The sequence below is a fragment of the Cervus canadensis genome, chromosome 3 (assembly GCF_019320065.1).
Source record: "Cervus canadensis isolate Bull #8, Minnesota chromosome 3, ASM1932006v1, whole genome shotgun sequence".
NCBI classification, from domain to species: domain Eukaryota; kingdom Metazoa; phylum Chordata; class Mammalia; order Artiodactyla; family Cervidae; genus Cervus; species Cervus canadensis.
The window spans coordinates 83344398-83369612 of NC_057388.1; the positions used below are offsets into that span (position 1 = coordinate 83344398).

The 25215-nt window shown below is 35.1% G+C and overlaps 1 protein-coding gene across 2 annotated transcripts in view; it reads right to left on the minus strand.

Moving 5' to 3' along the window:
* Positions 1-892: 892 nt before the first annotated feature.
* Positions 893-25215, minus strand: part of WASL (WASP like actin nucleation promoting factor) — a 78309-nt gene continuing 53986 nt past the window's right edge. Inside the window, exons 6-12 of one of the 2 annotated variants that reach the window (XM_043463614.1) lie at positions 21925-22093; positions 20851-20893; positions 18858-19011; positions 17026-17043; positions 13424-13944; positions 6509-6617; positions 893-3544 (exon numbers count right to left, since the gene is read on the minus strand). In XM_043463614.1, the coding sequence (XP_043319549.1) occupies positions 3483-3544; positions 6509-6617; positions 13424-13944; positions 17026-17043; positions 18858-19011; positions 20851-20893; positions 21925-22093 (1076 nt within the window). In that variant the 3' untranslated portion in view covers positions 893-3482. The remainder of the gene's footprint in view (positions 3545-6508; positions 6618-13423; positions 13945-17025; positions 17044-18857; positions 19012-20850; positions 20894-21924; positions 22094-25215) is intronic. The other variant, XM_043463615.1, reaches the window with a different exon arrangement.

Here is a 25215-nt window from a genome sequence, read left to right on the forward strand (position 1 = left end):
AACAAGAGATTACAAAAAGTATGCTGCTTTGGACGTATGATGTGACAGTGTCAATAAGGCAAGTGTGCTAAGTAAAATTTCCATAAAGAATTTTCCATTGTACTATAATAGGTCTTATCCCTATAGTTGTCCTTTAAGAACTCCATTTCTAAAGCAGAGTATGTAATTTCAGGAATTTCTTCATTGATTAGATAAATATAATGTGACAAGAGCAATTCTAAGGCACTTCTCTCTCTAAAAAACTTTTTAAAAGTGTGGTTAATACATTCTTAAGGGTTCACATTTGTATAACAGAAACAAATTTGTAATAGGACATATCATGGAAAATGTTTAAATGAGACTAATGCTTTTAGAAGGCATTTTGTAGCATCCTACACAACAGATTCCACAACTCAGCTTAATCTTCAGACACCCACTTGTGCCAGGGTCAGTAGAACAGAAAATTCTTTTTATCAAAAACTGAATTTCCTGTTTAAAAGTAAACACCACCTTTGATATCAAAGCTGTTTAAGTTCCTTCCACACCAACTACTGTATTTGGCTTTTGCTGAAACTACCAGTGAACTCCACTATCACTCTGATTTAGGGAAGCACAACATTTTTGGTGTGCACACGCTCCAATGTGACCTTGCAATGTGAACACTCTGTATACCACAGCAGTGGCTCCCGGGGGAACAGCTGAGCGGCTGTCACGTTTCCCAGCAGAACAGGGTGTAACATTCTTTTGCTCACCAAGTTTATTTAATGGCACACTCCAACCTCATGCAGTTGCCTGAAAACTTCAACCATTGCCATTCACTGCTGTGAATCCATTACTAAACTGTTTGAAATTATTTTTTTACCCATTTTAATCTCTTTTCAATAAACAAATAAAAACACACTATTTTAAACTATTTGGGTCAAATTAATTTTATTATGCTCCATGATGAATTGCCACCAGTGCAACATCCTATTCACTATACATTTCAAAAAAAAAAAAAATTCACATACTAAACAAAATTTCAGTTGATAAATGGAAATGAATGATTGAAAGTCTTTATGAATCTCATACATACAATATGTGGCTAGCTGAAATTGTCTATCACATAGCGTTTAGATATAAAAAGCCTCATGCTAGTTTGTTATACGCGAAGGCTATCAGACAATCATTTAGCTGGAGTGCATGTGGGAAGCTTTCAGACGACGCACAGGTATAGTGCTGTCCACGGTGCGAGGCGGTGGAGGACTGAAAACATGCAACCTTTACATCTAAAGTGGATTTAGTCTTCATGCCTGGACTGAATCCCACAGCTGCTGTGTTTCAACCAATATTAATTTAGACTTTGTGCAACAACAAAAGTCTTTTTTTTTCCCCCCTTTAAGAAGAAAGAATAAACTCAATTACCATTGGCAAATTTTATACCTATCTTACATGTTTAGAATTGTGTTTCCAATTCGAAGATTTGATATCCTCTGCTCAGAGCAGCTCCCGATAAATCTTTATCATAACAAAGCTAGCTAGAAAACCCTGCATTCCTTGCCCCAAAGTGAACAGATATCTTAAATTGGCATTAAAGATATTTCCAAGATATTGTAAAAAATTTGCATAATGTCTAAAAGAAACAAAAAGGAAAATGATCAATATTACTTAAAATAATTAAAACGTTCTATTTACCATTTGCACAAATTCCTAATTTTATTGGTTAGTTGTTGTCCAGCCTCATCCACACCAGACCCACAGAGATTAAGCCACACACAAAAAAAAAGCAGAAAAAGGTTTTTAGCAGCAGAGGGCACTGTTTTCTGCAAGAAACAAAAGGTCTAGAATCTTTCCCATGAGCTTAAATTATTCCTGCAAGGTAGGTAACATTCTCTGAATAACTTAACTATTGTACTGCACCACTTACTGCTTTCAGCAACAAAACCTTTTAAATTATTTATGATAACTAGATGCATGATCACTAGAGATTATGTAATAACTGGTTAAAATTCAAGCCACATCTTGCAGGTCCAGCCTGTCAAGATCATGCCAATAACTAGATTTTGGTCGGTACAATTATAGAGAGCTTAATTTTTAGTCGGATATTTTGACTATAGTAAGGAAATACATTTGGAACTACATTCTGTATATGACTCAATGTGAGAAAAATAGGTGTCTGTATTTAAATCAGATCATTTTTCTACCTAAAATTTAAAGTAGGCAGGTATGATAATTAATGCTATATATATGAAACAATCACCCTTAGGCAGACTAGTGTACTGTAGAGAGGCAAGGAAACCCAAATTTTAACACATCATGTAGCATATATAACAAATGTACAGGTTGTAAAGTTTTATTCTTACTTTTTTAAAATCTATCATTTGGTTTTATGTTCCAAGAAATTTGACACTGGGACCACCAATCTTTTAAGAAAAAGGTAACCCTTCACCTGACATTTGACAAAAACCTTGAGAAATTATAAAAAAAAAAAACAAAAAAAAAAAACCACCCAGCATATTATAGTTTCACTATTACAGGGTATACCTTTGCCAACTAGGTAAGACTTCTATGGTTGGTATTTTTGAATATCTCAATCCATACAGACTACAAAATAAAAATACTTAATCCCACCTCATTTTTATAATGTTCTGATTTTTATAGCATATTTAACCAAATACCATAATGTACAGCCTCCTTCAGTTCATGTAGTATGGACTTATCTCTAAGATTCCCTAAACTTTAACATCTTAACTTTTCTTTCAAAATAATACCAAAAATACTTTTAAAAAATTTTTGCCAAAAAGAGCCTGCCACATTTGCTATAACACAAAAATAACCTCAGTCAAGTATTAGGTATGCAAGGGCTCCTTATGATTCCAGCCTCCAAATACCAGATCTGTACAACAACAGGCAATATTGCTGTAAGAGGTGTGTTACTCATTCTCCCAACTAGCATCTCTGTAGTGATTTTACATAGAGCATATTGCTAAAATCTGAGAAACTGCATCAGTGTAGTGATGTCTAGAGAACTGTGCAATGTATCAGCTTCAACATTCATGTGGCATGTGTTCAAAAAGAAGGGGCTAAATAAACTAAGATTTGCATCACTTAAAAAAGAATGTAGTGCTATACTAGATTTTAATAAGAAAATTTAGGTACAGAAAAAGTAGGGTATGAAAATAGTGTTTTCCTTCTGGCATTATAACTAAATTACATTAAGGTTTTTGTCAGTCTCACATATAATATTTAAACTCCCTTGTTGATGGAATGAAAAACACTCACAAATCAAGTGAGCATCCTGGTGTAAACGTGCACACAGTCACAGGGAGTAGCTTTGCAGAGGCTTATGACAAACCCTTACAGATTAAATGAGGTATTGCACAGATTAATAAAAAAAAAAGCAAAAAGGCAACAAAAATATACAGCAAATTGGTAGAACATTTACATGATAATTTTACAGAATCCATAGACAGAAAGTAGTGTTTAGTATTTCACCTTAAAAATATATATATATAATATATAGATCAGTCTTCCCATTCATCATCATCCTCAAAATCTTCATCCTCGTCTTCATCCTCATCTTCATCTAGGAGAGGACCAGTAAGACAGGTAAAACAGAGACACGAATAAAGTGACATTACACAACGCTTGCTATTCAACTTCTAAAACACAACCTGGAGGAATCCAGTCACTAAAATGGTTTAAAATCAATCAATAAAATACATCTAGAGTATTTGATTGTGCGCTGAAGATTAGAATAGGAGTAAGAAGATTGGATTCTAGTTCCTTAATCTCTATGGAACCAGTTTCAACCTGTGCTTCCTTATGTGTAAAATCACATGAGCTGATCTCTCTGAATCAACGGGGCTTCCCTGGTGGCTCAGACGGTAAAGAATCTGCCCACAATGCAGGAGAACTGGTTCAATCCCTGGGTTGGGAAGATCCCTTGGAGAAGTAAATGGTTACCCATTCCAGTATTCTTTCCTCGAGAATTCCATGCAGGGAGGAGCCTGGTGGGTTACAGTCCATGGGGTTGTAAAGAATCAGACTGGGCAAGTAAAATTTCACTTTCTCTGAATCAACACACATATCACAAGAAAAGCTGTAAAAAAATATACTTGCACATTGTTTAGCCCATTTCAGTTATAATTCCAGTGACAGGTAGGAACCGCATCAGCACTAAGCCATAAAGGAAACAGAGGAGGCACCCCAATACCCAACCTCCTTTTCTCCCCTGACTCTCTCTTGAACCCACTGGCACTGCTCTTTCCCAGTCACCAAGGACCTACTATCATTAAAAGTGAACTTGAACATGAAAGTCACTCAGTTGTGTCCAACTCTTTGGAACCCTATTGGAATTCTCCAGGTAAGAATACTGGAGTGGGTAGCCTTTCCTTCTCCTAAAGCTAATGCTCAATTCTGTTCTCAGCTTTTGACCCATCACACCCATCTGACCCAGATGATCACCCCACCCTCCTTCAAACTTCTTCCCCTGACTTCTAAGATACCACACTTGCCAGTCCTCCAAATTCTATTAGACTTTCTCTTCTCTGTTTATACCCACACTTCTTTGATTCCGTACCTTTAAATACCACGTATATCTTCATGATATGCAGATGACATTAACAGTGCACATCTCTCCCCTGAATCTGACTCATAACCAAATGCCTACTTGACATCTACTTTTAAATTTTTAGTAAGTATCTCAAATTTAGTATGTATAGAATCAAATTCCTATCTTTCCTTTCAAACTTGCTCCTCCTAAATCTTTCCCCATTCTATTAATGAAAACTTCACTCTTTCAGTTGCTCAGGTCAAAAACCATCACTCCTTTTTTCCCCAAAGCTTGTTTTCAATCCATCAACAAACCCAATGTTATCCACATTCAAAGTATAACTAGTATCCAACCACTTCTCAGGAGCCGTCAATCTGATTCAAACCTGCATCATCTCCAGCTTGGGTCACTGCTATTCATTACTCTGCTAAGAACCTTCCAGGGGCTTCCCACCACATTCATGGCCTCCAAAGACTTGCTCTTGGCTTCCTGCCACCTCATACTACTTCCTTATTCTTTTTTCTCTTTCTTCTTTATTCTTCTTCTTGTTCCACCCCTACTGACCTTGACACTGTTCCTCAACCTCAGGGAGTTTATACTGGCTGTACATACTTTCCTGTTTTCTACAAGGTTAACTCCCTGAACTTCTTTGAGTCTTTTCTCAAATGACATCTTAGGTAAGCCTCATTATCCTATGATAAATGAAATTCTCTCTCCTAGTCTGTCTTTTCCCTTTTCTGCTTACTTTCTGTCCATAGTGAAAGTGAAAGTGAAGTCACTCAGTCGTGTCTGACTCTTCGCAACCCCATGGACTGTAGCCTACCAGGCTCCTCCGTCCATGGGATTCTCCAGGCAAGGATACTGGAGTGGGTTGCTATTTCCTTTTCCAGGGATCGAACCTGGGTCTCCCGCATTGCAGGCAGACGCTTTATCGTCTGAGCTATCAGGGAAACCCTTAGTACATATCACTATTTAAAGTACATATTTTCTAATTTGTTTTATTTATTGTCTCTCTCTTTCTCACTGGAATGCATGCTACAGAAAGGCAGGGATTTTTCTTTTTTTCTTATTATTTCACAATAAATACTTGTGGAATGAATTAGCTTATTCTACCTTTTAGCACAGTATAGAAATGAAAATGCCCCTTTAAGGAAAAGAAATGTTGCTAAAGGATCTTAGATATCCACATTCTTAAGGGGAAATAAACAGGAGGAAAACAACATTTATTGAGCACCTACTATGTGCTCAGCAACCTGCTGGTTATTTACATAATAATTTGCTGTTCATATCAATCATCTGATTTATGAATTCTCTCCACGTGACAAACTGGAGAACTGAGGTCCACCACAGAGAATAAATAATAGATTTAATAAGAACAAAGATCTGCTTCTAGTACATCATGCTCTTCAGTAAATCTCAACCATTACCACAGCAAAACCCATATTTTTTCTCTTTTAAAAATGATACTCATTTAACGGTGGTGTGCATATGTTTAATAACCACAAGTACAAACTACTCTATTCAAATAACATTTTGGGAAAAAACAAAAAAGAGGAAAAAAAAAAACTAGGGTTCTTTGGCAAACCCCAGAAACAATATAAATTATCTCATTTCTCAGTCCCAATTCTTACAAATCAGGAAAACCTAAATTTCTTAAGTCACAAGAATGTCTCAGGAATGAGATACAGGAATGTCAAGTCTTTTTTAACAAGTTGTTTGCCAGGCATTCTATTAATACTTCTTCTAGTTTGGGAAACAAAACTGCCATTTTTGCCAAAATTCTTCTTCCAATTTATGCTTATGACATGGCATCCATTAAGCTTCAAACAGACTAGTCACAGTGACAACTTCTTAAAATATGTCTGAGAACCTACATCAATGAGGTATTCAATAACAGGAAGAAAATCTAGAAAAGACTGTGTCACAGAATAAAAAGAGAAACAGAACTTCAAATATTCAAATTTATTAACTATACATACACACATGCAAACATACCTGAAGAATGAATGGCTTTGCTCCTCTTCTGCATCACCTCCATTAATGCACCTACAATTCCTGAAGTGGGTGCAGGTGCTGGTGGTGTAGACTCTGGGGCATCAGTTACCTTGAAAAGGAAAGTCAGCAAAACTGAGTAATACATCCTCAGCAGAAAGTCTCTGTCTCCAGAAAATCCTTCTCTCTTACAAGCACTTCATTATTTTAAAATAAAATAAAACTAAAAAAGCAAACAATCAAGCCCAGGATAGGAATAACTGAATTAAGAAAAAACAAAAAAAAACCAAAATTGCTGCTTTAAAAGACTTATGTAAGATATATTTCCTATTCTTAATGCATAGGCCATCAATAGATTTCCAAATTTAGATTAAAAATCAAACTTTTTGCTACCTGCCCTTGAGGTTGGGTTACTTCTGTTCATTCTAACACACAAAACCTTGGCTGGTAAGAAACTTTAAAACAGTTATCAAAGGATATTGTTCTATAAAACTGAGCACATATTTAGATTCCTAGAGTTACTAGGTGAGAAGCACATTTTAAGATATCTAAGAGCATTTAAAGAGACTTATATTTTCCTGAAAAATTCAGCTTTGCTAATAAGCTTTATAATTTTAAATTTTATATTTAATATAAAGTTATAATATAAATATGTATAATAGACAATATATATACTGCAATTCAAAATGAACCTTCCTTCTCATGTATGTGAAACTTCTCATTAAGGAGATCAGATGGGTAGCCTTCAAAATGTACCTCACAAGGCAACTAACTTTCCCCAATTAAAGTACTGTTTACTTTATCTAATATAAACTACATTTAGGGAAAAAAAAAATCAGTATCAAAGGGTCTCATTAAAGAGACTCACAGACTTAGAAAATCAACTTATAGATGCCAGGGTACCTAACGGTTAGGGTCTTTGGGAAGGTCATGTACACACTGCTATATTTAAAATGGATAACCAACAGAGACCTGTTGTACAGCACATGAAACTCTGCTCAATGTTATGTGCCAGCTTGGATGGCAGTGGGGCTTGGGGGAGAATGGATACATGTATAAGTATGGCTGAGTCCCTTCGTTGTTCATCTGAAACTACTACAACATTGTTCACGACTATACCCCAATACAAAATAAAAAGTTTTTTTTTTTTAAAAAAAAAAAAGCCCTACCAATAAAGGGTCTTATTAAAACAGAAAAAAGGATCTTATTAAAATCTAATTTCTATATAAAATAATCCCTGATTTCAACACTCCCAACTCTTCCCAACCACATGGACTATACACTCCATGGAATTCTCCAGGCCAGAATACTGAAATGGGTAGCCTTTTCCTTCTCCAGGGGAACTTCCCAACCCAGGGATCAAACCCAGGTCTTCTGCATTGCAGACTGATTTCTTTAGCAGCTGAGCCACAAGGGAAGCCCCATTAAAGAGACTACAGGAAATTTGCAGAAACTAAGAAAAAAAAAATGCAATTTAGAAAGTACTGCTCTCTGTGCACTTTGATTAAAATGAGTAGTCATTTATAACAAAATACTCATTTTGTTAATTTTGTCCCTGGACTTATAGTATCCACAGAAAAGTATGTTATTGGTATAATCAAAAATGAAATTAGCACAACTATACTAAATAATTACACACACATACACATAGCTACCTTTGAATAACATGAGTTTCAATTGCATGGGTCCACTTATATGCAGATTTTTTCCAATAAATATATTGGAACATTTTTTTTAAAGATCTTCTACATCTGAAAAAACTTACAGATGAATCACATTGCCCAAATACATGAAAAAATTAAGAAAAAGTTAGACATGTCACAAATGCATAAAACATATGTAGATACAGGTCTACTTTACCATTTACTACCATAAAGTATACACAAATCTATTGTTAAGAAGTTAGAATTTATTAAAGCTTATGCACACACAGGGACTTTGGGAAATCCTACATACATGGCACCATTCCCTGTTAACAGAAATATAAACAAATGTAAAGATGCAGTTTTAAAGATTAACTGCAGTGCTCACTGTACTACTGCCCTAATTTTGTAGATATCTTCTAATTCAGTTGCTAATCAGTGAGCCATGCATGAGTATCTATCTACTTGAAACTCCTTGTGATTCTACTAGTGTGAGCAGTTTGTCTCCCCAGTAAACTGTGCATCACAGTAAAAAATGTTCTCTTGTAGTTCTCATGTATTTTCCATTGGATTGAGTGCAATACTGCAATCCTTGAATAAAACCATGGGACCCATATGAAGTGCCACTGGTAATGCGGGAAGTGCTCCAAAGAAGGGGAGAAAAGTCATGACATTACAAGAAAACACTGAATTGTGTGATATGTTCTATAGAATGACGTCTGCAGCTGCCCACCATTTAAGGATAAATGAATCCAGCATTAAGGATCATAATGAAAAAAGAACAATAAATTCATGAAGCTATCACTGCAGTTAGGTGTAGGAGACCAACCCCTCTTTCCTCCTCCTCCTCCTCAGCCTACTCAGTGCGAAGACAACAATGATGAAGACCTTTGTGATGATCCACTTCCACTTAATAAACAGTAATCATTATGCCATCATCACGCAGAGTTCCAAAGAACAGCAAGGAGAGATAAGAAAGCCTTCCTCAGTGATCAATGCAAAGAAATAGAGGAAAACAACAGAATGGGAAAGACTAGAGATCTCTTCAAGAAAATTAGAGATACCAAGGGAGCTTTTCATGCAAAGATGGGCACAACAAAGGACAGAAATGGTATGGACCTAACAGAAGTAGAAGATATTATGAAGAGGTGGCAACAATACACAGAAGAACTATACAAAATAGATCTTAATGACCCAGATAACCACAATGGTGTGATCAGTCACCTAGAGCCAGACATCCTGGAATGCGAAGTCAAGTGAGACTTAGGAAGCATCACTATGAACAAAGCTAGTGGGGGTGATGGAATTCCAGTTGAGCTACTTAAAATCCTAAAAGATGATGCTGTGTAAGTACTGCACTCAATATGCCAACAAATTTGGAAAACTCAGCAGTGGCCACAGGACTGGAAAAGATCAGTTTTCATTCCAATCCCAAACATAGGCAATGCCAAAGAATGTTCAAACTACCACACGACTGGACTCATCTCACATACTAGCAAAGTAATGCTCAAAATTCTCAAAGCTAGGCTTCAATAGTACATGAACCGTGAATTTCCAGATGTTCAAGCTGGATATAGAAAATGCAAAGGAACCAGAGATCAAATTGCCAACATCCATTGGATCATCGAAAAAGCAAGAGTTTCAGAAAAACATCCACTTCTGCTTTATTGACTACACCAAAGCCATTGACTGTATGGATCACAATAAACTGTGGAAAATTCTTAAAGAGAAGCGAATACCAGATCACCTGACCTGCCTCCTGAGAAATCTGTATGCAGGTCAAGAAGCAACTGTTAGAACCGGACATAGAACAACAGATTGGCTGCAAATCGGGAAAGGAGTATGTCAAGGCTGTACACTGTTACCCTGCTTATTTAACTTATATGCAGAGTACATCATGCAAAATGCCAGGCTGGATGAAGCACAAGCTGGAATCAAGATTGCTGGGACAAATATCAAAAACCTCAGATATGCAGATGACACCACCCTTATAGCAGAAAGCGAAGAAGAACTAAAGAGCCTATTGATGAAAGTGAAAGAGGAGAGTGAAAAAGCTGACTTAAAACTCAACATACAAAAAAAGAAGATCATGGCATCCGGTCCCATCACATCATGGCAAATAGATGGGTAAACAATGGAAACAGTGACAGATTTTATTTTGGGGGGCTCCAAAATCACTGCAGATGGTGACTGCAGGCACGAAATTAACGCCTGTTCTTTGGAAGAAAAGCTATGACCAACCTAGACAGCATATTAAAAAGCAGAGACATTACTTTGCCAACAAAGGTCCGTCTAGTCAAAGCTATGGTTTTTCCAGTAGTCATGTATGGATGTGAGAATTGGACTATAGAGAAAACTGAGCATTGAAGAATTGATGCTTTTTGAACTGTGGTGTTGGGGTTGGGGAAGACTACTGAGAGTCTTTTGGACAGCAAAGAGATCAAACCAATCAATCCTAAAGGAAATCAGTCTTGAATATTCACTGGAAAGACTGATGCTGAAGCTGAAACTTCAATACTTTGGCCTCCTGATGAGAAGAATTGACTCATTGGAAAAGACTGTGATAAGATTGAAGGCAGGAGGAGAAGGGGATGACAGAGGATGAAATGGTTTGATGGAATCACCAACTCCATGGACATGAGTTGAGCAAGCTCCGGGAGTTGGTGATGGACAGGAAGCCTGGTGTGCTGCACTCCATGGGGTCGCAAAGAGTTGGACCTGACTGAGGGACTGAACTGAACTGATCATGCCATACAGTTAATAAAACAAACTTATCTGTTGTGTTAAGTGTGCCTTTTTGTGAAAATCTAAGACTACATGGCGAGAACTGTATGAAATATTTTCGTGTCAACATCGCCTAAGTATTCATCATGTAGGACACAGTGTATAAGATTGAGTTATGTCACCATGCGGTATGCCTCTCGTAACTGGAGAAACTGTGTAGCTGCCTATCATCACAGGTAAATGGTTTTGAAAAAAAATAACAATATTTCCAATACAGTATTAAGAATATGACTGTAATAATATATGCCATAAAATTTTATGATTCATTCATTAGTATATAGGTTAGCTACAGTGAAGCAATAATATTGAATATACTAGGCTACCATAAAGCAATCATTATTGCTATCAATGTATGAATTGTTATACCTGTAAATAACTATAAATTTCTCATATTTTCATTTTCAATGTCTAGTGTATTACATATAACATCTAGCATTATATAAGAATATTGACCAATACTGATGTAGGTACTAACAGACTATTCATCTTGTGAACAGGATGATGTAAAGTTATAGTATTAATAAATTCAATTCAGTACTGTAAATGTATTTTCTCAACATTTCTCTTCTCTAGCTTACTTTAAGAATATAGTATATAGTATAATATATATAAAACATACAAAATATGTTTATTTTTATGTTATTGTGAGGCTTCCAGATAACAACAGGCCATTAGTAATTAAGTTTTGGGGGAATCAAAAGTTATACACACATCTGGCTGCTCAGGGGGCTGGTACCCAAAACTCCCATGTTGTCTAAGGGTCAACTTATGTATCTGAAATTCTAAAGGGTACGGCCCCATTAAAATCTGCTTTTCATCTGGGCTGTGGTCATTCTGACAATAATTCTGCCCATTAACAACCATTCAAAGTTCCTGAGAAACCTTTAGTCAGAAGTAAATGGGAAGAGGGAACAGTTGACTGTTCAGAGGCTGATCTAAGTATCATTCTGAATACATGTTAAGAAAAGATCTAAACACATTTTAAAGACTGGAAGTTTCTTAAATCTGTGCTATGCTAATGTTTAAACGCCTTCATTCAATTAGTTGTATTCCCTATCTGTCATTTCCTTCCTAGATAGTTAGTTTCTAGGATTTAGGAAGTTATAATTCTCTACATACTGCAAAATAATTTTCCATTAAAAATCTCTTTTAGTTCCATTTACTTCACAGAAAAAGCTATCATCTGTAACCTGTCTGAAGTCCTGCAGAAAAATGTTCCTCCAAGAACTGAGAGACCACATATAAAGGTCTCTCAGGGAGCATATGAATGTTAGGTAGCTTAGGCTTTAGGTCAGGAGTCAGGAAACTACTGCATGGGCCAAATCTAGTCTGTTTCATCTTTCTGTATAACTTTCTTAAAGCTAAGAATGATTTTTACACTTTTAAATGGTTGAAAGAAAACAAAAATGAAAGAAGAATATTTGTGATATGTGCAAATTATATGAAATTCAAATTTCAGTGTCCATAAATACAGCTTTATAGAACACAACCATGTCCATTCATTTGTGTGCTACCTATGGCTGCTTCCACAGTGCATGTACAGCTGTTGCATCTGTGGTAAAACAGCACAGCTGAGCAGCTGTAACATGTTATATGGGTCTGCAAGCCTAAAATGTTTCCTATCTAGTCCTTTGAAGAAAAAAGTTTGGTAACCTCTGCTCTAAGTGAAAGTGAAAGTGAAGTCGCTCACTTGGGTCTGACTCTTGCGACCCCATGGACTATAGCATACCAGGCTTCTCTCTCCAAGGGATTTTCTAGGCGAGGGTCTGGAGTGGGTTGCCATTTCCTTCTCCAGAGGATCTTCCCGACCCAGGCATCAAACCTGGGTCTCTCACATTGCAGGCAGACGCTTTACCGTCTGAGTCACCAGGGAAGCCCTGCTCTAGAAGAAGGTTAAATGATGACCTCATCCAACTCAGAGAATCCAAAATTATCTGCCATCACTACAGAAATTCTTTCAATTCTCTGTGGAGTCTGATTCTCTACTAATTAAATTTCAGACACAGAAACTTTAAAATATAGTTTAGTTTTCATAAAGTTAATGGTCTGACTTTACCAATATGATTACGATTGGTTTCAATATGGCTACTTTTACTTCTGTGTAGTTTAATAGAGATTTTTCTCTCAATTAAATTTCATTTAAAAGTCTAGAACAATGAATTTCGAACACAGTGCAATATTCTCTTTATGAAGTTCTATAATAGGTAAACAAACTATGGTGACAGAAATCGGATTGGTGATTCTTTTTGAGAAGGGAGAGAGGCATGAGGGAACTTTCTGGGGTGGTACTTTTGATACAGAAATATAGGTTACACAGGTAAAGGTATAAATGTATGCATTTTATGGTATTAAAAATATCAGAAACTCATAGGGTTAAAAAAAAATGCCAAGATACAAAGTAAAAAAAAAAATTCTTTCCAAAGACGTCTTATAATTACTTTAAAATTCCATGAAGACAGATAGTCTAGATCGAAAAGAATGGATTACTTACAGATTTCAGTTGAATACCCTGTCGTATCTGGTCTAAAAGTGCATCCCTTCCGGAGCAGGACACCGGCCGACTGTTCTGTTCCACTTTTTTTAGCTGAGCACCCTCTCTAATTTGATCTAAAAGAGCTGCTTTGCTTCCTGCAGGAGTCGGAACTTGGTGGTCGCCGTCAGAAGGGAGGCCAGGGGGAGGCGGTGGCCCTGGGGGTGGCGGCGGCGGAGGCGGCGGGGGTGGTGCCACGCACCCGCTCACTGACAGGGGCGGAGGCGGTGGCGGGGGCCCTGAAGGTGCGGAGGAGGGCAGAGCCGGGAGCGGAGGCGGGTACATCCTGTTTGGCGGTGGCGGAGGGACACCCACACCTGGCCTGGATGGAGGCGGCGGTGGCGGGGCAGCTGTGGGAGCTCTTGAAGGTGGTGGAGGAGGAGCCCCTCTTCCCCTGGCAGGAGGGGGAGGAGGGCCCGAGCTATGTGGCGGCGGGGGAGGAGGCGGCGGCCCTCCCCTTGATGGTGGTGGAGGTGGTGGTGCTGAAATACAAACAGAAAAAAAGAAAGCATGCTTTTTTCCCCCCACAAACATTATACTGAAAAAGCAACATATTTCAACATGTATTAAAACAGTATGAGGAAAAAAGGCCTCATCTTTGTATTTTATTTTACAAAGCTATGTGAGCAAAGATGATATCTTATAATTCTGATATAATTCTCAATAATTTGGGAATCCTCAGCCTAAAGATCACTTTCCTGGTCTTGAAAAAATATTCACTAAAGTAGTAGAATTTAGTTGTTAGAAATCAGCACTTCTCAAGGTGAGGGAATAAACACATTTTTATATAATAATAATAAAACTATAACAATGAAATTAAACATTTTGGTCAATAAGCATCATTTTACATTTTAATAAAAATGGTTACTTTTCCTCTTAAAAGAATTAAGTATAGTTAGCTGTTCTATACAGTTAATTTACATTCAGAATTAAACAGCTAATGTAGTATATATAATGTTAGAATTTATTCAAGTTAATCTGAGCTAAACTCAAATACTTTCTTTTAAAATGTAAACCTTTGTCACCTAACTTACATTTGTAATTTATAATGTCCTCTATTTTTGTGTTCATAGGGTATATAAGAATACATAATATATAATAAATACATAATAAATATATAATATAGTGATAGATATAGTGTAATTCTAGCAATGGCAGTAGGGAGGCTAGTTGCTCAGATGAAATGTTCAACTACTTCTTCAGGAGACATTAACAAATTGAAAATTTCTAAACACTGCAAAATTCAAGTTAGTAGTAAAATATTAACATTACTCTGGTAGTAATAATATATACATTCTTATTTTACTAAAGGTAAAGTGTAAGTTAAAACAGAGAAATTCAAAGTAAATTTATTACATTTCCAGGGGCATGATTTTACCAACAGCATACACAAATTTACAGAATAATAAACTTCATTATTTTTTCATTAAAAAGTAGAAAAAAAATAACTTTTTTTAAGGAATAAAGCTTTTTATATTTACTGGTACAAACTAATATATTCCTGATGGATAGTTCTGCAGTCTATACAAATACCCACCTTAATTTCAAATAATAGGATTAGGCTCAAAAATGCAATGATACCAAGAGGAAAAAAAAACCCTCACGTCAAAAAAAAGTCAAACACTATTTTCTGATTTCATGTGAGACAATCACAGGAAATATGCTATGAAATATGCTATCAAACGTGGTCGTAAATGTGAGATGAAACAGACAGTAAGGCAAGGCTCACAGGGGTATTGTCTCCTGATTCAGAGACTTTTAAAACTGGAAACACGGAGCAGCAAACAGGAGAGTCATCCTCCTTGGATACAAGCCACCACTGAGGGGAGTGCCCATTATTTACACTCAAGGCATGCTGCTGCTGCTGCAGTTAAGGTTCACCCAATTTTCTCACCAGATCCAAAGCAAGGAGACAAACTTGCTAAGACCAGTCTTTTTCCAACATATTTTGTAATAACAGTAAAACCAAGAGAATATGGTATAGGTACATTATGTATACCCCCTGAATAAGAGAGTACATCAAATCCTCCAAGCAGATACAAAGATTTCATTTTAATCAATTTAAGGCTTGCATTTCAAAAATCAATGATATTTATCTGAACTAGTTTTTTTTACGATTTAATTGTTTGCTAATCAAGAGGAAAAGGACTCACTCTATTCTACTACAAAAACTGTATTGTTAGTCAATCATTTCCTGTGGTTTCGCCAAGGACTCTGGAACCATAATCTTCTATGTACAATGAACAATCTCTTCAGTAGAGAGAATAAAGTTCTTTTGAACTGGGAGTAAGCACACTGATTGGAATAATTTGGGATTCAGCTAATAATCATTCAAAGAGACACGAAATTACTGCTCAGGCAAGGGGAGAACATTAATTTATAGTGAATAAATTATCAGCTGTACCAAATTTGGGTACTGCAAAAGTTCAGCATTTCTATTCTCTGAAAAGTGACTGGAAATCTCTCTATACTTTCGTGAGGAAAACATCTATTACCACCTTTCTATTTTTATAATCTGTACTATGACTACATAAAAAGGGAAGTATGCCAAAGATATGCCATATCCCAAGGTAAAAATATGAAGGAATTAAGACAGGAGAAGAGAGGAGAGATGGCATAACATTCGCTAGGTTCACATGCACAAAAATGCCTACTGGGCAGACACCACACACCACTATGAGAAAGTCTCAAGGCCTACAGGTTTTCAAAACTCTTGAGTCACCACAAACACCAGATTCAGAATGACAATGATAGTTCTTAGATATTTAATTAGTAAATAAAAAGCATGACACAAAAGTTAAACAAATCAAACTGTTCTTACTATCAAAGCTTAGTGAGAAAGAAAGAAAGACTGAAGCTTCCAGAAAAAAACCTCATCTTGATGGTACACTGTAACGAAAAGCTGATATACTTAAAAATAATTATTTCAGATCAAATGAAGAGTAACCAGTAGATAACTCTAGATATTTGATATTTAAGGGAATTACAAGCAGAAATTATAAACAATACAAGTAAATTAATATTTAAAAGAAATGTGTTACAGAATTCAGGAAACACTTTGAAGAACTGCTCTCATGCACTCTCATCAGGATTAAGCAAACCAGGCATACATTATTCAACACAGATTTAAATTTATGGGAATAATGACAACTCCCTGAGTTGTCCTTTACCCAACTGCATGTTTATGTTTAGTCCTCCCCACTGCCCCAAATTAATGTAAAAATATAAGTATATTTTATGTAGGTTATTGAAATAATGCCAAGTGTAAAAACCAATCACTAAAAATAAGTATAAGTAATAATAAAAACAACAGACGTGCTGTAAGAGGTAACCCACAGAATTTCAAAAAAATTAAATTACAGACAAAAATGAACTCTGACTCATAGAAATAAATTTCCTTTCTTACTTTAGCATCTATATACCCCAAACATTAGTTTGTATAGAGGGAAGAAAACCTTACTGGATATTAGTTTTGGAGGCAGGATAAATGAGTTATAGCTTCTTTGAAAATAAACACATGCATAATTTAGGACACTGGGTCAAATAACATCCCCCATACATACCACTCCATTGTGGTGGACCTAAAGAGCAGATTATTTATTATAAATTAATGGACTTCAAACAACTGCACAGATACACAAAAAGATATACTGGAAATGATAAGGTTTACCACTTTTTTCAAGCCTGATTACATAATTTTACAAAATAATTTCAAAAAATTTGAGTCAGGTCTTATAAAACCTATTTTTATGACAACTTCATAAACTTCTCCCTGTTTTTTTCATACTTCTGAATGCACTATATGCTTCCCCAAGGAAACATTTCCATAATAAATCATAATTTTTTTATTCTTCCTCTTAAAAAATGTATCTTCTATAAAATCATTCTTGGGTGTCTAAGAAGTTCCACAGTGGGAATTAAGATTCTTGAATATAAGAATCTTGAGTATTAAGTTCCTGAAGCATATTTTTTGTAATGCCTGTGAATTTTTTCCTTTGCTTTAGGTAATTCAATTGAGGACTTTGCCTAATTTGATATTTTAAAAGCAGCTAGAATAAAAAGCAGTAATAAGAAAGTAAAAAAACCCAAAATCAAGTTAATACAGACCACTCTCAGTTACAGATATTCAGGTGAGAGGCCAGCAATATGGACTGCCAAGAGTATTTATAAACTTACAAATTCAGACAGTTCAGAGAGAGCCTGAGCATCATCTGGTGTAAGATGAAGGTTAGTGGTAACAGTGGAGAAAAAGAGAGTCAAGGAACAAACTAGGTCCTCAAGAATCTCCATCATTTGCACACTAATTGTAACCATGACTTATTTTGGCAGCATTTAAAAACAATGTTGCCCAGATGTTTTTATTAAAAATCCATACAATTTGGAAATGTGATTTTTTTCACAAAATAAGATAAATCATCATCATACCATTTTCAGTGGAATTAGCATTGTGTTTCCACAGCAATTATGACTGTATGATTGTTTACATTATCTGTTGTCACAATAGATAGTAAGATTTCTGAGGGCAGAAACCATCTTTGTATCTAAATATCCTGAGTAGAGACTAGTGCCAACATAATAATGTTTACTGAATATATGAATGAATGAATCAATGAACACCAGCAGTGAAAAAGATACAGGTAGGTCAAATACCTAATTTAAAATGTCAGTTAAATCTTCAAAAGAATGTTTTGATTATCTGAAGCTTTTGTTTTGCTACACTGTCTTATCACGAGTATGGAAAAAGGAGGAAGAAAAGTAGCCGCAAATGAATAAACTGGCAAAGAGGTAACAGTCATATTGGAAAACTCAGAGTTAACTGTATTTATATTTAATTGTGACAATTATTAAGATATGACCAAAAAACATGGTGATTTAAATAAAATATCAAATATTAAAAAGGTACAAGTTATTTGTGTTCTCAGGTACCAAATGGCAAGTATTATATTTTAGCTAAGAAAAAAATTTCAAAATAAACAGATTTTGCATTATTTATATTCTAAAAATGCTTATTATACATTATAGAATTCATAATTACATTTAAATTACTACTTCTAATGGTAATAAATGCAACCTCGATAGTGGTCTCTAACATTTACTAAGTGAAATATGCAACTATACTTTTTTATTCTAAAACCAAATAGCCAGAATACTTTGTATGAATTTTCATGAATTTAATATAAGACTTTTAAATAGTCAGAAAAGCCTTGACAAGTTTTTTAGTTATACTTAAAAAATGTAAAATATAGTGCACTGGGGCTAAACAAGTTATCCCATAAATAACAACATTCTGCTTAAGGAAGGTTCACATGAACATATGTAGCTGTCATCTGTGCAACTGACCTCAAAAGATTCAAAGGAAAAATAGTCAGAATGCCTGAACAGAAATAAAAGTTACCTTGCCTTCGTAGTTCATTTTTAACAGCTTCAACACCTCCTGTTTTTTCAATGAAGTCATATATAACTTTTGATGTTTCTCTGTCTTTAAGTTGTGCCTCTGAGATTCCACACATATCAAAAAGATTCTTCAATTCTGGATCCAAATTATTCAGCTACAACAGATAAAATAACTGCTAACTATAACATCTATCTCCAATCCAGCAAGTTGAAATTTTATTCTCTTACCTGTGCCTTTTATGAAATTACTTTCTTTTATGTTTATAAATTTTAATATAGTTAGAATATTTATATGTTAAGTAAATATCTTATAAAAAACAGAAGAAAAAAAATAAAATAAAAAACAGAAGAACAAAGAATAGGTTTTATATTTTATGTTATCTGTTTCCTACCTTTGTAAAGTAAGCATCTTATTTAGATTTTTACCAATCCCTTCATGACTGAAACATTTTAAAGTTCATCTATTCTACCTTGTCCTAAATAAGATTTAGATATGATCACAAATAACCACAAAAAGTATTATTAAATCTATTCCAAAATTTGAGGTCAAGTACCTCTTTATAACCCAAGTACCCTGTAAAATGCCCAACACAAAGAGGCATTCAAAAACACTGTGGTGCTGTTTATGACAAGGCATGGAGGCAACCTCAAAGTCAAGTGACAGGGATGGAGAAAGAAGTGGTGCATGTATACAACAGAATATTACTCAGCCATTAAAAAGGATGAAATAGTGCCATTTGCAGCAACACAAATGGACCTAGAGAGTGTCCTACTGACTGAAGTAGAGCAAATAGAGGAGAAATATCATATGACATCCCTTATATGTGGAATCTAAAAAGAAATGATACAACTGAACTACTTACAAAAAAGCAGAAGGCTTACAGACTTAGAGAAGGAACTTATGGTTGCCAGGGGAAAGGGTGAAGGGAAGGGATGATTAGGGATTTGGGAATGGGAATGTATACACTGCTATATTTAAAATGCTTAACTAACAAGGGCCTACTCTATAGCACACCTGCTTGATGTTACGTGGCAGCCTGGATGGGAGAGGAGTTTGGGAGAGAATGTGCATGCTAAGTTGCTTCTGTCGTGTCTGACTCTTTGTGATCCTATGGACTGTAGCCTGCCAAGTTCCTCTGTCCATGTGATTCTCCAAGCAAGAATACTGGAGTGGGTTGCCATGCCCTTCTCCAGGGATCTTCTCAACTCACGTATCAAACTCACATTTCCTATGTCTCTTGCATTGGCAGGCAGGTTCTTTACCACTAGAACCACCTAGGAAGCCCTTGGGGGAGAGTGGGTATATGTACATGTATGGCTGAGTCCCGTCACTGTTCACCTCAAACTATCACAACATTGTTTGTTAACTGGCTATACCATAATATAAAAAATAAAGTTTTTTTTTTTTTTTAATATTGTGGTGCTAACACTGTAGTTCTATTAATAAAAAAGTAACCAAAATAATTTTTGATTCTAATCACAAATAGTATTTTTTTTAACATAATTTTTCCAAACCCTGATTATCAGTCAAATGTTAAATACATATACTTAGGTAACCGATTTTCAACCATTTGGCTCAAATGCTATAAATTAATGAATGATGAAATCACCAAAAATAGTAATAGAAGAAAAAGATCTAGACAATTTTTGGATATTCAGAATGTGACTATGGTACTTTCAAGTAATTTGGCTTATATTCCCCTCAAATGATCACTTTGCAGAAACAATTTTCTCCTCTTCACTTTCAAAACACAGAGATTTCATATTATAGTAGATAAGGCCAAAGAGTTAAAAAAAAAAAACTCTCTTTAGAGATTTAGCCATCAATGATAGAATATATGATTTCAAACCTCAGTGAAATATGAACATAAATGTAAGCACATTCAACCAAAAACTAGAACTGACAAAAATGTATAAGAATAAAAGTCTAAAGGTAGGACATGACATTCCCACGTATTTAAAGTAATAACATTTATGGCTTGAAAATAACTTACATCAAAGCCAGTATTCGGATCCCAACCCACATGTCCAATGTGCCTAAAGTAGCAGACAGAAAAAAACAGAAAAAAAAAAAAGTGTAAGTGACATTAAAAACATAACATACATGAAATCCAACCCAATCAGTGACTTTTTCGCCTGAACTAATGGTTCTCATAGACATAATCATTTTCAGGGGAAAAAAGTATAAGCAGTCAAGAGACCAGGATTCTAGCCCCAGCTCCACTATTAACTGAGCCTTAACATTTTTGCACAATCTTTCTGAGCATCCATTTCCTTAATCGTCTAACTAGCATAAGAACACAAGTATTACATGAATAAGAGGACAGGAATTCTGTAATGAAGAAACGAAGTAATGCACATGAGAATGCTTGAAATACATCAAATGAATATCAAAGGTTTGATGCCTACAACAGACTGAGTGTGTTTTCCAAAAATTCCTATCTTGAGATCTAATCCCAATGTGATAATTCCTGGAGATGAGGATTTGAGGAGGTAATCAGGTCATGAAAGTGGATTCCCCAAGAATAGGATTGGTGCCATTAAGAAAGAGGCCTGGAGAGCTCTCTCGCCCTCTTCCAACATGTGAGGACACAACGAGAAGATGGCAATGAACTAAGCAGCGGGATTTTATAAGACACTAAATAAATCTTGCCTGCCTCTTTACAGCCTCCAGAACTGTGAGAAATAAATTTCTGTTCTTTATCAGCTATCCAGTCTATAGTATTCTGTTAGCAGTCCAAACAGAATAGGACAATGCCTTCAGGTAATTTCCAAATATCATTTATAGGGAAAAGTGAGATTTCATTTTCATGTCCAACAATTAATTGAAAAAACAACTCTAATTTTTCTTTTCTGATAGGTGGAAAAATAAATAAACTAAGATTCATAAAAAGTCTATTGATCAATAGCATTTAAAAACTCCAACAACAAAATTATAGCTGAAGGTACGCAACTCATAAATGTAAGGGGTCTCCCAAAAAGAAAACTGAATTTTCTAACAATTTAAAAAAAGAGCAGAAATGAATAAATCAAAAGTAAAGATAAGAATAATAAAAGAACTGCGTTACTGGAAATTGCTTGGTGTTCCAATATCTGCCTTAGTTAACCTCTTCTTTTTAGCTTTTCCTTTTTTCTTTTCTTTGGTATGGGAGATGTTGTTGATTTGTGGACCATAAAATCTATTTGTTGTAATTTCTGGATTTTTTATGTCAACTGTTGCCATGGGTAGATTAGGACCTGCAAATAAAATCAAAATAATATGAAAGAGACTTAAGAATTATCACAATCATAATTTATAATTTAAATACCTTTTTCTGAAGCAGGACCATTTCATTACTATAAATTATTTAAGTTTTAAAATCACATGCTAATTTTTATAAATAATAAATTTCAAAATTTCTTAAATTGCAAAAGTCAATAACAAATTCTCAAACAAATTAGCATAGATACATTATTTCAAAGAAAACTTCTATTTTTATAATACTAAATCTAATAAAGTATATGAATTTTCAACAAGAATTTAAATTTATCTGATCCATTAAATTTTGACTATTACAAACTTCACATCCAACACATTACTCATTAATGAAGTGGCATATATTACATAAGAAGAGTAAAAGAAAAGAAGCATCTTTGTTTTAAATCTAGTAAAGAAATCTAGTTTTACTTATTTCAACTTTATTAGTCTATGAGGAAAAAAATGCTTATATAATTATTACCACCATTTTTTCCAAAATGGTAATATTTAAGTCTAGTATCATCTTCCTCATTACTATACATACACTTTGGCTATCAGAAGTATACAACTCAAAAATTTAAGACACAAAAATTCTTAAAACATTCCATCTTCCACAAGGATCAATAGTAAAAAGACCTCAGGCATTTTCAGCTATTATTAACAGCATCTCCAGGAGTGACACTAAATGTAGCACAGAAAATTTTGTTTTATAATTCATAAAAGTACTCTTGCTCTTAAAGGTATGAAAGTCTGAATGAAACAAATTCATCTTAAAAATTCCTTTAAAAATTAAACTGAAGGGCAACACATGTGTCTCAGAGATTCCATTTAAATGTATGATTCTCTGACAAAACTTCCTAGTAGACCAAACTCCTCTGAGATGATCATAGTAATGACAATTTTAAAAACGTTGTATAAAATATAATCACTTTTATGCAGAGAAAGAGTTAACATAGTAGGTCTAAGACTGCTATCTTTAGAAAGGCCTGCTTGCAAGGCTGACCCTGAGCTAGCATCTAAGGATCTAGGATTTTAAGAGGGTTCCCATTATTCCCCGATTTAAGAGGGTTCTTATTCCCTGATAAGATGGAGTCTTTGTGTCTCAACTATTAGTACTATCAATGTGTTTTATGCTGATACCTGCTTTGCTTCTGCGAGTCTAGAATCTCGGTATGTACTAGACAGAAGATGCCCACATGACTAGCCCCCATTAAACCCCAGGCACTGAGTTTCTCCTTAACACATTTCATGTGTGTTGCAACAACTCATTGCTGGAGAAATTAAGCACATTCCCTGTGACCAATGACAGAATACTCTTGGAAGCTTGTGTGTGGTTCCCTCCAGATTTAATCCCATGTCTCTTTCTCTTTTGTTAGTTTTTGCTTTGTATCTTTTCACTGTAAGAGATCTTTACTATGTGTTCAGTCTTGTGAGTCCTTCTAGCGAATCACCAACTGGAGGGGTGGTGTGTGGAATCTCCAATACAATCATAGAATGGCAGATAGAAACCCTAAGAAATTATAGGCTAATGTACATTGAGTGATCATTAAATGCCAACTTGACTATAATTCTTCAATCATTCTGAAAACCTCAAAGGCAACCTATTCATAAATGTTATCTGAAATAAAACATTTATCTCCACGGGAAATTATATATAATTAATATTCTCTCCCTCAACTCTACTACTGAAGATGAAACACAGTAAAAATAAAATTATAAATGCCATCTGCCAATTTATCAGACAAATAATTTGTACACAACTAAAAGATATACACAATTCAGCTATTTTCCCTTAATATTCAAAGTCATTAAGTATAGTATATAAATGTCTAAAAGTTCTATTTATAGTTTCATACAAAATTCTGTGGGAAATTGTTCATATTGGCAAGAAGCAAAAATTCTTCTTGAAAAAAAATGGAAGCTAGTAAACAATACGGATAAAACCATTAAAAGCTGATTTAGCATCAAGGAATAATCTGACAATAATTGGACCAAAAATTAAAGGTTAGTTAAGCAATATAGGAAGTTTATTAAATAGGAGATAAAGAACTAGATTTTGAAATTTGTTCAGATTCAAGATTTGAGTTCACTGTAGTTTCAAAAAAAAGTAACATTAAAAATAACGAGAATTCAAGTGTTAGAGGGTTGAATTGGGATCATACTAGTATCTTCATAGACCTGTCTAGTGCTTACTTTTTATTTCTCATTCTTCTCTTTCTGTTCTCTCTTCTCTTACAATTTATCATTACTCATCATTATCAGCAACACCATCCAAAGAAGATGCTGCAATTATTACTCTTATCTTTACACTTAATAACATTTAAGAATCCCCTTAATCAAAAAAAAAAAAAAAAAGAATCCCCTTAATCATTTCATTATAGGGGACTGGAATGCAAAAGTAGGAAGTCAAGAAACACCAGGCGTAACAGGCAAATTTGGCCTTGACGTACAGAATGAAGCAAGGCAAAGACTCATAGTTTTGCCAAGAGAACTCACTGGTCATAGCAAACACCCTCTTCCAACAACATAAGAGAAGACTCTACACATGGACATCACCAGATGGCCAACACCAAAATCAGATTGATTAAATTCTTTGCAGCCAAAGATGGAGAAGCTCTATACAGTCAGCAAAAACAAGACCAGGAGCTGACTGTGGCTCAGATCATGAACTCCTTATTGTCAAATTCAGACTTAAATTGAAGAAAGTGGGGAAAACCACTAGACCATTCAGGTATGACCTAAATCAAATCCCTTATGATTATACAGTGGAACTGAGAAGTAGATTTAAGGGACTAGATTTGATAGACAGAGTGCCTGATGAACTATGGACGGAGATTTGTGGCATTACAGGAGACAAGGATCAAGACCACCCCCAAGAAAAAGAATTGCAAAAAAGCAAAATGGCTGTCTGAGGAGGCCTTACAAATAGCTGTGAAAAGAACAGACACTAAAAGCAAAGGAGAAAAGGAAAGATATACCCATTTAAATGTGGCGTCCCAGAGAATAGCAAGGAGAGATAAGAAAGCCTTCCTCAATGATCAGTGCAAAGAAATAGAGGAAAACAACAGAATGGGAAAGACTAGAGATCGCTTCAAGAAAATTAGAGATACCAAGGGAACAT